The 15,787-nt window shown below is 42.6% G+C and overlaps 1 protein-coding gene across 1 annotated transcript in view; it reads right to left on the bottom strand.

The window, feature by feature from the left end:
- Positions 1-15,787, bottom strand: part of MYO16 (myosin XVI) — a 484,344-nt gene that overhangs the window by 276,610 nt on the left and 191,947 nt on the right. The window contains 3 exon segments of the mRNA XM_034665464.1: positions 497-608; positions 3,345-3,351; positions 5,769-5,883. Coding sequence (XP_034521355.1) covers positions 497-608; positions 3,345-3,351; positions 5,769-5,883 — 234 coding nt within the window.

Here is a 15,787-nt window from a genome sequence, read left to right as displayed (position 1 = left end):
ACACGATGTTGTATGTCATGAAAATCAACACTGGGGGTGAAGGTGTATCACCTGCCCATCAGTGTCATTAACATTTCCTGTTATCAATTCTTTTATATACATTGATACATAATAAATAAATATTATTTGTTATCAGCTCTCAATGATCCCCCAAAAAAGGTGCTTATTGGGCCAAATCCTTCAAAGGTATCGATACACCAAAGTGGCACTTTCTTGGCAAACAACGACAATCTCTAAGTGTATTACATGTTTTCGAGCCAACTGTTCTGAGCAAATATAAAAGAGCATGTTCCAAATATTTGAAAATTTGTACAAAAAAATAAATCTTCACTTGGGCTGCGTTAATTTGCACGAGACTATCTTTTTTTCCTTTTATTTCTACAAACCTTGACCAATTTACAGTCAAACTGCGGTCCTATTATGATGTCTCCTTTTACTTGTAAACTACAGGTTTCTTGCCTCTCAACATAGTCTCCAACCCAAATAAGAAACTTACGTGTTTAAATTTGGAATCAAACACGGGCCTGCTGGAGCCGGATCTGCAAGTGAGGTGTCTCAGGATTTGTTTGCTGGCCTCAGACTTGCCCGATCCTCTTTCTCCACTAAAAGAAAACAGAGAGAAAAAACCCAAGTTTACTGTTTTGCAGAATGTAATAAATGATACAATGAGCAGAGATAATTCTCAGATACAAAGATGGTGAGGGAGTGACAGAACAACCTTTAATGTGTGTATGGTATCATCTAACTCTTCCCTTGATTTGTTCATCCGAAATATTTAGTACACATGTACTATGTCAATGCCCTATGGTGTTCTGGCCGCTGCGGCGATGTATGAATTTAACACAACGTCTCAGATGCTGGGACGTCACATGGATGGGATGTGAGTCTGCCGTCCAGTGTCTCACAGGGTACAACCACACACGTAGGTGAATTACAGCAGACAGACGTCAGGCCGAGAAGAAAGACACCGTCCACTTGTCCTCAGCTTCGTAAATGAAGGTAAGTGTGGTGGCCCCCAGGGGACGGCCTCTACGGCGGGGATGCATGTGTCTTAGAGCTACACCCCATGACCTTGCTAAATCTTTCTGAGCCTTCCAGACTCATGAAATCTTTCTATGCTTCCCTTGTCTTCTCTTCAAAATGAACATAAAGCAAGCAACTCCTGAAACGAAGTTGTTGAGACGGTCAGATGTGACCAGGTGAGTAAGGTGCCTGGCACGTGGCAGATCCTAAAATGGCCAGGTGCCTCTTGAGGCTGCTGTCAGTCTGACGTTCTGCGTGTTCCGTTTTCCTTCATTCTAGGAACAAACGAACACTCACCAAACTTGTTATTGATAAGGATAGTACTTTTGATATTTTTCAGGTATACTCCATAACTCATCTAATTTTTTTTTAAGATTTTCATTTATTTATTTTAGAGAGAGAAAGAGAGAGAGAGAGAGAGAGAATGTGAGTGCATGTGCATGTGAGCAAGCAGGGGGAAGGTGAGAGGGGAGAGAGAATCTCAAGCAGACTCCCTGCTGAGCATGGAGCCTGACTTGGGGATGGATCTCAGGACTCTGAGATCATGACCTGAGCTGAAACCAAGAGTCGGATGCTTAACCAACGGAGCCACCCAGGCGCCCCATAATTCCTCTAATTGTTATAAATAATAACTATATTATATTTCTGACCTGAGATGATGGAGGATTAAAAATCCAATACAGTAATTACTGATATAAAATAAAGTTCCTACTGCTTCCAGATAGAATGCTCATGAAAACAGTCTTTATTCATGAAAACAGTCTTTATTCATCTGATAGCTTAAAAATTAAAAAAATATATAAAACTCTTTACTAGTGCTGATTTCTCAGGCTTCTCCTTTGATCATTTGTACTAATGAATTTGATTAAAGGATGTTTGTCAGAAAAGAAGGAGCTGAAATTTGCTTCTTTTATTCAAGTCTCACGTTGTTAACAAATGCTTCTATTCCCCTAATCTACACTGACCATAAATATTTTAACGACCTTTAGAGCAACCACACCAGCAGCCTCAGGGTAGCAGGTTGTCACCTGCCCAGGATAACGAGCTCCTTTTCTGGGTTCAAAGACGTTTGCTTTTAGCCGTCTAACTTCAGAGAGCGATTTGGCTCTTTTGTGATGGAAATTCAACTTCCACACTCGTATTTAGTGTTATAAATATTCTCTTACTTGGCAAAATAATTCGATGTTTCATAAATCTTGTTTTTGTAGAAAGGCTGTTCACATTCATTCAGGGATAGATCTTGAAAACACCATTTTCTTTTTAAAAATAGTGCTCCTTCCTGCAGATGAAACTTACTGAGGGCCTACTACGTGTCCAAGTCTACGTTAGGCTGCAGGGCTAATGAGGTGAAAAGATACTGCTCCCTGCGCCATCACTGGGGATACTCTCGAGTAAACACTAAGCACATGAGTGATGTATGCTTAAAATGCAGCGGGACACAGTGAACAAGGTGCCCACAGGTGAAACAGCAGTGTGCCCAGAGATGGAAGAAACCATGAAAGACTTCCACATGAGGTGGGGGGTAAGCTGATTCTTGGAGGAGGGGTAGAATGGAAGGCAGCAATTATTCAACAAGAAAATCTCAACCAGCGCTTCCCAAGCATGTGCGATGCAACCTGAAACAGGGGATGAGTCTACAAGGTGGACAAGGCCAGCAATCTGTGGACATGACAACTCCAGGCACCTGTGAGGGTGTGTAGCTGAGCTCCTCCCCTTCCCTCACCACTGCACGCACTCTATCATGACATGTAGGAGTAGAGAAAATGATCAGTTCTCTTAGCTAGCTAAAATCCCATACATTTTAACCAATTCACAAAATCTCAAAATGGCCATATTCCAATTAAACTCTGAGTAAAATACAAGGAAATGAAAGGAAAAAAATGATATGGGATAGGATAGTTTGGGTTGACTCTGTAGGATATCACATTAAAACTAGAAATCCTAGCTCACTGTGTTCAAGAAACATCCCTTGACCTGCAAATCTGGTCTACGATTCAATGAGAAATTGACCAGAGACCTTGGTCCCAATCAGGGACCCATAAGAATTTTAGAGCCTTGTCTGCTAAATCTGCACACGACAGAGGCAGACCTTACACTGTGTACTTCACAAGTTACTTGTATGTTCAGCATATAACATTAATTTAGATTTGCTCCACATGCTGTTAGGATAATGGATTTTTGTCATATGTGCTCTAACAATTAATTAAAACAATCTATCAAGCCTTCAGAAAATTAAAGATAAGATAGATTATGGTGAACACCAAACTCTCAGTTATAACCCAGGACAAAGATCTGAAAATTATTAAAAACTATTCCTCAAGATGAAGCCTAGTGTGCTAGTAGGGCCTATACTCATCAACAAAGTGAAAAATAAAATTAAAATTTGAGAATAAAATTTAGAAAGTCCTGCCCTAGTCCTAGGTTATAGGATGGCTGTTCCAGGCATATTTGTGGTTTTGAACTCCAAATCTTAAATTATCCTTTGTAAATGCTGGTTGTAAGTTACAATAGACTCTCTTGGGGCTTGTGGTTGGCTCAGTCAGTTAAGCACCCAACTCGGTTTTGGCTCAGGTCATGATCCCAGGATCGTGAGATCGAGCCCCACGTAGGGCTCTGTGCTCCCGAACGAGTCTGCTTAAGACTCTCTTTCCCTCTCCCCTGCCTGTCCCTCCTGCTCTCTCTCTCAAATAAATCTTTTAAAGCACAATAGGCTCTCAAAAATGATCTTTAAGTAATGTATTTAGCTGACTTCTAAATTTACTAATTTCAATGAATTAGTGTAATAAATGCAGAAAGCCTTTATCTTAGGCAAGATAAGCCACATAGAAACATCAATCCTGAAAGAAGAAAGAGAATGACTAAAATAATAAGTCCTTGTGATCATAGATTTGTTCTTCATTTCTTGAAAACAGAATGAAGGAATTTTTTTTTTTTAAAGAAAAACTGGTTGATACGTGGCATTATTAGCCTTTAAAAATTCCCCAAAAAACACTGCTTCTTCAGAATATTAACAAGTCCTACTGGAAAAGAAATTCCATGGGCAAATTCATGTAGAAAGCACTGGGTTAGAGATAAACAGTTTTATTTACTGAAAGAACTTGCTAGATACTATGAAATCTATAACCAGCAGATTCCCAAAGGATACAATTCATTGTCAACTCAGAACTTTCCTATGGACCAATGTCTTTCAAAAGAATTAAGTGGATTCAATAAGAACTTAGTAAAATCCATGGACTTGTGGCCATCATTTTAGGGAAGCCCGGGGTGGGGTGCTGGAAACCTCCTTGGGGTGGCCGCAGGGGGCCGGCCATGCACTGGTGGGTAAGCCTCATTCAGGCCCAGAAGCCAGACTAGGGACTCCCATCCTACATAGATCTACTGGACCCTAGACAAATTAATCACCATTTACTAATTCACACTATTGGGCTCACATCCCAGATTCACTATTTACTAATTGGAGAACCAGTCACCTGACACATAAAATTGTGATGCTAATAATAATACCTATCTTGTAAGATCACTAAAGCAATGGATAAGAGAATATGTGGAAAGCATCTCATGGAGGGTCTGGCACTTTATAAGTTCTCAAAAAACATCAGTTTTTATTACTGACCACACTGGTATATATGCCCCACAGTCTCATGATTTTTTAAAAGTGCTCCCCTTTTTGGTCAAAGTTAGACTAGACAACTGGACAGATAAAGCAGATGAAAACACAGCTGCTTGATTCAAGAACAGCTGGGGCCACCCATGCCTCAGGGCCTCTCTTACCCTGGGGACACTTCAGAACAAGAGTGAAAATAACCACTGGTGTGCTATTTTGAAAACCAGAACATTGACTTTGCAAGCCATCCATCTGACCTCTCTGGAACTTCTGATCACATTGATAGTGTAAAAGTGTAGAAATAAAGTGCTTACTTAAGTATTTAAATGTCTTTTGGGTTCTATCTAGGTGTCCACATTTACTATCTTTCGTTTCACTTTGATGAGTTGGGCAAAGCGTTGTTGACACATTCAGGTTCCAGCCAACACGACTGATCGTAACTTGGGCAAAGCCTTGAGGATGTCCAGAAGTCCCCTCTGCTAGAGGTGACCCCTAACACGAAACATAATTCTCAATGCTAATCTTATTTTAATGCCTAAATAATTCTTTAATCCTTTATCAATACACAATCACATTTCACTTCTCCACCTTGTGTGTGTATGTGTGTGTGTGTGTGTGTGAATTTTTGCTTCCATGTAAATCATTGTTCGGAGCATCTTGCCATTTACGAGCTCCTGTTACCATGATGTTTCAGTATAAAATACTTCCGGATGCACGCTTTTGGTAAATTACGAACTAAGGTAAATACCTGGAAGCGGATGGGAAAACCCACAATCACAGGGTCATAATTTGTACCTTGTATTTTGGGCCGCACCACAGAGTGGGTGCTAATAGTGGGTGCCTTTCTTTCCCGGTGATTCCCGAGGTTTGAAAGCAAAAACACTCTGGTTCTAAGCAGTAAATCTTCAGAATGAATTGAGTTTCAGGTTACGCGTGTTGATATTGATTCCACCACACTTGGGGATATTTCTAAGAACAGAGATGTTTCTCCTTTGTAACGAGTCAAATTACTTTATTGCAAAGACACTGGCCCGCCAGGTGCTGAGAAGTCAATAAACATGAGCCAAGGAAAGGAGGACGGTCTCGCCCAAGCCCCCCGCACATCAGCGCACCATCGGAGGGTGGGTGGGCGAGGGGGCGCACTGGGGCCGCTGCTCCTGGAAAAGCTGGTGAAAGGCTCTCTCGGCGCAGGAGAAGATGTGAGGCGGCAGGGTGGAGCAGGGCTGGCCCGTGCTGCTGAGGTACAGCTGAGACACCTGTCAAGCAGTGTGGGAGACAGACATCCGTGAGAAGGTTCCAGCTCCTCCCCTCAGAACACAGCTGACTTATTTCTAGTATTCAAACGCCGGGGAAGCCCGATGTCTGAGACTCATTTGTAACCGCAAAACGTTTGGGAAATTATGCCCTTTTCAGCACGTTTTATGTGTTCACAGTGATAGAACAGGGGCAGATGTTTGATCCTGCATTACGTGGTTCACAGGCTCGAGATTACTGTGCTGTCCTTAAGCAGAGCAACTCACACAAATCCAGTGTGACAGAAACCCAAGCAAGTAAGGTGAACCTGCGGTAATTTACATCACATACAATGTCGCTCGGCAACATGTCACTTCAGGAACATTAAGACAGAAAGGATTTGTAATCTGAGTAGAAACCAGTTGCAGCTGAAACACAGAAGAACTTACAAACTTCTCAGAAAAACAAAAATGAACTTAATTTCAGTGACATAGTGATTGATGAGGCTTGCCATGGTGCCAGTATGTTTAGTCCCTTTGAGTTTCTAGTAAGTTCTGCTATATTAGAATAAACACTGAATGATAGGGAGAAGTCTGAGTCAGGAAAAAATATCAGACAAACTTAATTTTTCTTTTACAAAGTGACAGGCCTGTAGCCTCAAGGCTGTCAAGGGTGGGAAGCTCACCAGAAGATGGACGGATATGCCTGTCCTGTCATGGCAGCCTGGGTCTTTGGTTCTGTGGGCATTACCGGAGGACGATGGGAAAGACCTGACGGAGGCATCGTGACTGGATGGTCACAGTGCATCAGGAGCAGTTTCCTAATTCCAGGGGTGGTACGGAGGTTACACCGTGAGTGAGTGAATGCCTTTGTTTGCAGGAAAGGCACAACACACGTATTCAAGGCTGATGGGACAGCATACCAGCAAATCATTTGAAAACGGTTGGGGGAAAAAAGTTATTTGTGCTATTTATCTGCAAATTTTTCATATGTTTGAAGTCATTTAAAATCATGGGGGGAAATAACTTTTTTTAAATAAAATAAATGACCGACAGCTATAAGAAATAATTGGATGAATCTCACGAACGCAATATTGAGCGGAATCTGTCAGACACAGGAGAGAACATTCTATAAGATAAAGTATAAAACCAGGTAAAACTGAACTACACCATAGACATCAGGTCAGTGGTGCCTTGGCCAAGACGCTAGTGATCACAGAGGGGCAAGAGTGGGGCTTTTGGAGTGTGGGAAACGCTCTCGATCTGAGGGCTCGTGAAAATTCATCCAACTGGACTCTTAGGAACCCTTGTTCACTGTATCTCAATTAGAACTCCAGAAAGCCAAAATCCTTAAATACCGTGGTTCTGGTGCAGACACAAGAAGAAATCACTGAGACAAACTAAAGAACTCAATCCAAGCCCACACATGGGTGTCAATTTAGGGTATAAAATGGGGCTGTTTCATGCATTAGTCATAAAGGATGGGCTGATTACTAGTAAAGGAAACAAACGCTGATCTCTATCTCATGCCTTATGTAAAAATGAATTCAAGATGAATTTAAACCCCAAATATAAACAGCGAAGCATTAAACATTTACATAAGTAAACAGAATAATATTCTCATGATTTTGGAATAAGGAAATAGGGGTCCCAGACACAAATTCCAATGGGCAGGATCACTTGATTTCAAAACAGTACGTTTGACAATTGCTGCTCAACCACAAACATGTGCATGTAATACAATAAAAATCAAAGACAGAGAGGAGATGAAGCTACGGGTACTATCAATACACTAGCAGTGTCTTATAAACGACTCCTACAAATAAATCAAAAAGACTGGAAATAGAAAATTGGACAAAGAATACAAACAGAAAAGAATAACTAATAAATATGAGAAAAGAAGCAGAAAACTCAGGTAACTAGGGAAATGCCATTTCAAACAGGAAGGTGACAGATATAAAATACTGGTAACTTTATCAACGGTTTAATAATAATAACAATGGCCTACACTTGCTATGAGCTTGCTGCTGTTCTAAGCACTTCATATGCATCCAATTCTCTTAGAAATCTATGACTTGGGTATGAGAATGATCTTCCTTTTTAAGGGTGAGGAAATTGAAGCGAAGAAGTTAGTAACCGGTCAAGGTTCACACAGCTAATTAGTGGTGGAACCTGGTTTCAAAAGCAAGTTTTCTCCAGCACTAGAAAAATGCACCTGTACTATGCAGAGTTGTTCTCACTAACTGGAACAGTGATTTGGTAACAACTTTTAAACTCAAGGTGGACTTGACCAGGAATCTCTGAAAAAACTCTCAAACATTAGCAAAATGCACACATGAAACGGTTCTTAGCACTCTTTGTAAGAGCAGAAAACATGCCAATAATTTAAAAATCAGTGAGGTTTAATGGATGAATATAACAGATTGTGTTTTAATATGATAAAATACTATAGGGCATTTAGAATAAATTATCGAGACCTGAAACTATCAGCATAAAAAGCACAAAGGCTAATGAAGATTTGTTCTGTAAAAGGATATAGTTAATATATCTGAATGTATCAGCAATATATCTGAGTGAATTAAAATGGAAAATAATGGTATTTGCAGTTTTTTTTCCTATGTACAGTAGTTTCCCCACTTTACCCATGTGCTCTATGTTCCAGGACCCCCAGGGGCACCCAAAACCACAGAGGGTACCGAACCCTATATACACTATGCGTTTTCCTATACATATCTAACTATGATAAAGTTTAATTTATAAATTGGGCACAGTAAGAGATTACAAATGATAACTAATAATGAACTAGAACACTTACAACCATATACTGTAATAAAAGTTGTAAAAGCACAGTCTTTCTGCCTCTCTCAAAACACCTTCTTGTCCTGCACACACCCCTCTTCTTGTGATGATGAAAGATGGTCAATTGTCTATGTGATGAGATGAAGTGCAGTGAATGACACAGGCATGTGACGCTGGGTCCCGCTACTACTGACCTTCTGATCCTACGTCAGAAGTAGGATCGGTCCCCCGCTGACCCTGACAGCGGGTAACTCAGACCATGGAAACTGAAAGCACAGGTAAGCGGGACAACCGTATGTGCCCATGTATAGTGAACATATAAAAGACTGGATGACGGGCGCCTGGGTGGCTCAGTCAGTTAAGCATCTGACTTCAGCTCAGGTCATGATCTCAGGGTCCTGGGATCGAGGCCCGTGTTGGGCTCCCTGCTCAGCAGGGAGTCTGCTTCCCCTTCTCCCTCTGCCCCTCCCCCTGCTCCTGCACTCACTCTCTTTCTCTCTCAAATAAATAAATAAAATCTTTTAAAAAAATGACTGGATGAAAGAATAATAATTTCGGGAGAGTGGCTGTCATTGCTCATGAAAAGGAATTTGCCTGCATTCGTAGCACACTACACCATCTAATCTAAGACACCATATAATTAAAACAAAGCTTTATTTTCTGTTCTACACAGAAAAAAGCATTACAGTTGAAGTAAGGTGTGATGTGTTCTTAGCACACTTTTCCAGCTGCATCCCCATCTCAGGAGTGTACGTGAACAAACAGGACTTCTTTATTTGAGATCTTTTCCGATTTTTGTATTTTTTAATTATTACAGAATGTAAAATGGATTTCAAAAGAATTAATGATAGTGATGTATACATTATAATTCATAAACCAACCAGGGAGTTCTAGCCCAGCTCTATTTTCTTGCAGGACATATATCTGTTCCTTTCGAACACTTGCACTAACACTAATGCAAGTCCAACACGGGCCTAATCAAATTTTAACAGAATGCCCTTAAGCTCCATCTGTAAAATCTTGCTGAGAATTTCATTAGATGTTACAAACAAGGCGAGACAGAAGAGAGCCAGGAGCATATGTGACTCCTACTCTGTTTCTTCAAAACTCCTCAGGGTCACATCTTCTCTTAAGGCCAAGTTTTACTAGACATGAGATGTGTGAAGGATCTTGGGTGTCTATGTCTTTTTCATGATAATCAAATTAATCACATTTCTCAGACCCCTTCTCTTACACGCCCTCTCCTTTCCATACAGTGTTAGACTTTATGTTGTAGAATATTCCATTGCTACCACCTGGTAATGCTTAGCTCGATGCTGATTCTAGGGTTTATAAGTAATATGTAAATACAAAATAATAATGTTAATATAATAGTGCATTTAATTAAGATAATAATCAATTCTACTTCATTATTTCTATCGAAGCTTGAGGATTTTCACCCCTGTGGTTTCAGTTTTCCGACAAGCCACGTAACCTTCAGATTGGTTATCATTGCTGCTGTCATTTTCATTATTACTGTTACTGCATGTTCTCACTGGGTCCAGCAACTACCCTCAGCAGCAACCACTCCCTTCCCACATGCCTCCTCTCTCCCTTCACCTTCTTCTCTCCCCATCTGCATCACCTGGGAACAAGAGGATTCTGGTCACTGGAAATTTTAAGTGCTCGTCTGGAACTCGTGGGTGAGAGGACATCACATCAGTCCCATTCACGGGTACCTCCTTCTGCTTGGCTCTCTGCTGCCAATGAATAAGGTCTTTTTTTTTTTTTTTTTTTTTTTAATGAATCACCTCCCTCCTACTTTCCACCATGCATGACACCTCTCAATCAACTGCCGGGAGATCGCAGAATCCTGCCTCTTCTGCTTTCTGAAGCCAACCACGCAGTTCCACAACTGATGACAGAGCTCCCCAACTGTCCATGTCCCCTAAACCATAAAACCTCCTTGATGTCAACGGCTTGACTTGCAGAGGCTGTTGGCTTCACACCCCGGTACGAATATGTCACTCTGCTTGCCTGATTGGATTGCCTACTCATTATCTATACAACTACATAGAGATGACATATTCTGAAAAAAACACTTGATTTTTAAAAAGGATCATATATAATAATAAACAAAATTCCTCTGGGCTCTGCATTTGTGCCACTGCTCTGGAGTTGCACATCCCGGATATAAATTCTATCCCTCGCACTCACGGAAGACTTTAGAAAATTTGTTCATTCTACTTAAGGCTTGGCGTTTTCACTTCCAACGTGGAAATTATAATTCTTTTTTTTTTTTAAGATTTTATTTACTTATTTGACAGAGATAGAGACAGCCAGCGAGAGAGGGAACACAAACAGGGGGAGTGGGAGAGGAAGAAGCAGGCTCATAGCAGAGGAGCCTGATGTGGGGCTCGATCCCATAACGCCAGGATCACGCCCTGAGCCGAAGGCAGACGCTTAACCGCTGTGCCACCCAGGCGCCCCGGAAATTATAATTCTTATCCTGATTGCCTTGGCTTTGGTGAGTAGATGTGATGATAAACGTAGAACTCATTGCAGCAGGCCTGCCACGTGATAAGCCCGAGACAACACCAGCTCCTCCTTCCAGCCCCTCTCGTCCAGGGGTGATACACTGTACTCAGTCACCCCAGCTATTCGCTGAACTCGAACATGCAGTGGGAATATCAGGAGACCAACGGCAAGCGGAATCTGAAAATGAAATGAAGCCCTAAGCCTGACACCCTGCACTAGATACCATTCTACGCAGTGAGAGAGCTTAATCCACCACCAATAGAGGACAAAGAGAAAATGGGTACTGATCGTTTCTGTATCCTTGTGTACTCGAAAATATAATCTGGAGAAATTATCTCCAGGTCTTTTATCTGGAATGCCATCATTATTTTGCACATTGAGATTTCCAGGAGATATATCTTTCGTTTGTGAAGTCCACAGTAAAGGGAACAGTGAGAAATATCTGAGACAAGTCTGACATCAGCGTTGGAGGGGGACAACGCGTACCCACTGCTGACGTGTCCGCTCTCGTGACATTCACATGTTCACTGGCTTCCACAATGACACAACCACCAAGATGTCTGTGCTTTCTAATTACTACCTCAACGATGCATTAGAACTTTTTTAAAAATGATTTTATTTATTTTTGAGAGAAAAAGAGCGTGTACCACATGCAGGGGGAGGGGCAGAGGGAGAAGCAGACTCCTGGCTGAGCAGGGAGACCAAAGCGCAGGGCTCGAGCTCAGGACCCTGAGATCAAGACCTGAGCTGAAGTCAGGGGCTCAACCAACAGAGCCCCCAGGGGTCCCTAGACCTGGTTCTTCATTGGCCGCCATCTGCCCTGTCATTGTAGTCTGCCGGTCCCTCCTCTCTTCCTCTCCCCCTCCCCCTTTCCCTGTCCTCTTCCTCCACCACCTCTTCCCTCCTGCTCTCCCTCCTTCAGCGCTTTCTACTATTTTTCTACCTCATTCTTAAACTTGGTGTGAATCCTAGAAACCTTATAAAATGAAATATCTATGTGAATTATTCCTAATCTTGAGTCCAAGTTAGAACCGCAACAGGATTTCAATTTAACCTCCAAAAACTTCGTACATTCGCCTGGTTTTTCCTCATCAATTTTTCTTTTCTTTCATTTTCTTTTTTGTTATAGATTCTCCTAGACTCACAAATTCAAAACCTGTATTTTTAAGGGACGCTCTTCTCTTACTTGTTCCTCAAATGAAATTCTCTGCGGTTCTTCTCCCTGTCTTTTCACAGACTCACTGGGCTTCTGCGCACTACCACCAGAGCCCCCGCACTAGGCTTGCTCTTGGATTATTTCCGCACCTACTAGCTAGTCGTCTTGCCTAAGTCTCTTTTTCTCAAACTGATGGCAACAGACTTATAAACACTATTTGTATCAGACTTATTTGTTTCCAGGGGGTCTTTATTTTTTAAAATTAAAACCCAAGCCCTGTAACTTAGCTTTGTAGTCTAAATCTAAACCAGATTTTCAATTTTTTAACTTTTTGAATGTCTTGTTCTTATAAGACTAGTCTGTGCCTTCTTCTCAATGATCCTACACTTTTTGTCTCCCTTATGTGGTGCTAGACAATTCTCCAAAGTATGTTTCCTCTCCCCTTACTAGAATCTAACTCATTCCTTTAATCTGCACCAATCACACTGCTTTTCGAAGTAATGCCTTTCTCAGCTGGGTAAGATATCCTTCCCTTCAACCTCCTGACTTGTCAATTAATAGTGTACATTTTCAATACAGTTATCTTCCTGTCCTCAGCTCCAAGTGAAGTCTATGATTACTTTTATCGTTATTGATGCATGATCTCTAGCCTGTCAACGCAATTTCTAAGGACGGGGAGACTCTTACTTAGCAACCCCAAATACCGAACGTAACAGATTGTGTTTCACAGACTCAATAAATGTTTCTTGGTTCGATGAAGCATTCTTGTTCCTGATTATAACGTTGCTTCTTTTGCAAAGCCTGTTCAGAAAGGTCTGGCTGCTTTTCTATTTTCTCCCTCTCCTCTACCTTTTATGTGTGTAAAATAAGCAATGTCACTTGCCTTCAACATAAATGGGCAGCACAATAGTGAGTCCCCTCCCTGCTGGTTATACTTCATTTAGAACTGTCTGCCTACTGGCCCACTAGGTGCCATTCCTCCCCAGTGACTGCTCCCATCACCTCAACATTTTTTATGCCCGCAGCCAGCTCAGGGATAGGGCTGCTTGCTGCCATGTGTTTCTATTAGTGGCAAAATGCAGTTCAACACAGAGGGCTTTACATCCATGATGAATGGCCTCTTAGAAATAAGAAATGAATGTTATGCAAAGCTTAATATAACACAGTTAATGGTAACAAAATTAAAGTGAGCAACAGATGATGCATGCGGATATTTCAACAAGAAACACGGAAGTCATTCTCCCGGTCTATATAAACTTTACAGATATAATCATATTCAAGGTTTTAGTTTCTTCTTTTATTCAGCTAACGAGGGAAGGAACTAAACTATCTGAACAGAATTTGTTAATTAAGATAGTAAGCCTACATGTGATTATATAAGCAATACGCATAGAAATAAGTGAAACTTTCTTCTGCATGTCCTTAGGACAGTGAGATAACGTGATGTGGCTCCATACAAACTGATTCAAAATTGCAAGATACTAAGATTGCTACAGAGGATCCTAAAACTGCAAGATACTAAGAATGCCCACTAATTCAGCCTAAAAATTAAGTCCTTATATCTACCTAATATCTATAATTATATCATGAGTTATTACTTGTAGACCAGGAAAGTGCAAACTAGTTGATTCTACATAAAGGAAATGAATTCCAAAAGCACCAAATACAGTAAAATCTCATTATGACATATAACAAGTGGGCGGTTTCATTGCAAGCTTTTTATCTGTGCATATTTTACATAAATATATTTATTTTCCTCTTACATTATATGCCAGAGTCCACTGGAATTGATGAATATAAAGGATGATGCGTGTAAGTTATATGTCGCATTCACCGTTTTAAGTGTTCATGCAAAAATCTCAGTGCGTCATGTTCTATTTCTACATTAATAAAGAAATATGTCTCTTAATGTCTCTCCTTTTCTCTGTTAACATGTATTTCTGGAGGGGAGTTAAGATGGCGGAGGAGTAGGGGACCCCTTTTTCAGCCGGTCCCAAGTTGAGCTGGATAGGTACCAGACCAGCAGGAACATCCACGTAATCAGCCTGAGACGCAGGAAGATACATCTGGATCTCTACAAATGAACATCTCCAGCGCTGAGTATCGAGGTACGAAGTGGGGAGCCGTGAAACCGTGCACAGATATTGGAAGATAAACAGAAGGGGGAGGGAGCCGCCGTGTCAGGGCGCTGGGAAGCGGTAGCCACCTGCACGGGGGAGCGGACGGACCGCGGACCCGCACGCTTGAGACAGCAGACTGAGAACGGGAGCTCTGGGAACGCGCGCGGGGCGGCTGGCGGCTGGCGGGCCACCTGCACGGGGGAGCAGGCGGACTCACGGACGGCACCCGCGAGACAGAAGACTGAGTCCATGAGCCGGGAGCGTGCGCCACCAAGCATCTCACGGAGCTCCGGAGCTCCGGTGTGCTCACTGGATCCAGGCTGAGACCGGGAGCTCCGGGAGCGTGCGCGGGGCGGCTGGCAGCTGGCGGCTGGCGGCTGGAGGGCCACCTGCACGGGGGAGCAGGCGGACTCGCAGTCAGCACCCGTGAGACACCAGACTGAGACCGGGAGCTCCGGGAGCCCGCGCGGGGTGGCTGGCAACTGGCGGCTGGCGGGGTTGGAAACACAAAGGACAGAGACGCGCCGGCCCTGGAAGTGAGGGCTGGGATGCCGGATGTGGGACGCACAGCCTGGGATGCTTCAAGGTTGAGCAGCACCAACAGAAACAGAGTTAAAGTGGCCAGAACATCAGTGGAGAACGATCTGCGATCCCTCTGTTCTGAGACAGAGGCTGAATTTCAGCAGCTGCTGCTCTGACTCTCAGAAGAGGCATAGCAAACCGCCAGGGAAAGCCGCCAGAGAACAAAAGCCCGGAAATACCGGCTCACAGGGTGCCCATCCCCATCCCCCCTCGCAGGGGACACGGAGACTCTACCCAAACAGGGTTTTCTGAGTACCGGCCGGCAGGCCCCTCCCCCAGAAGGCAGGCTGAAAAATCAAGAAGCCCACAACCCGGAGCGCCTGAGTGGCGCAGTCATTAACCGCCTGTCTTCGGATTAGGGTGTGATCACAACGTTCCAGAAAGGAGTACCTCATCGGGCTTCTCCACCGGGAGCCTGTTTCTTCCTCTCCCACTCCCCTGCTTGGGTTCCCTTTCTTGCTGACTGTCTGTCTCTCTCTCTAAAATAAATAAATAAAATCTTTAAGGAAGAAGCCCACATCCCTAAGATCTCTATAAAACAAGGGCGCACAGCCTGGGTCCAGCCATTGCACTACTGGGTGTTTACCCCAAAGATACAGATGTAGTGAAGAGAAGGGCCATATGTACCCCAGTGTTCATAGCAGCATTGTCCACAATAGCTAAAGCATGGAAGGAGCCGAGATGCCCTTCAACAGATGACTGGATTAAGAAGCTGTGGTCCATATATACAATGCAATATTACTCAGCCATCAAA

The sequence above is a fragment of the Ailuropoda melanoleuca genome, chromosome 7, assembly GCF_002007445.2.
Source record: "Ailuropoda melanoleuca isolate Jingjing chromosome 7, ASM200744v2, whole genome shotgun sequence".
In the NCBI taxonomy this organism is placed as follows: Eukaryota; Metazoa; Chordata; class Mammalia; order Carnivora; family Ursidae; genus Ailuropoda; species Ailuropoda melanoleuca.
The sequence above is the reverse complement of the archived record's forward strand: the minus strand, read 5'-3'. Positions and strand labels throughout refer to the sequence as shown.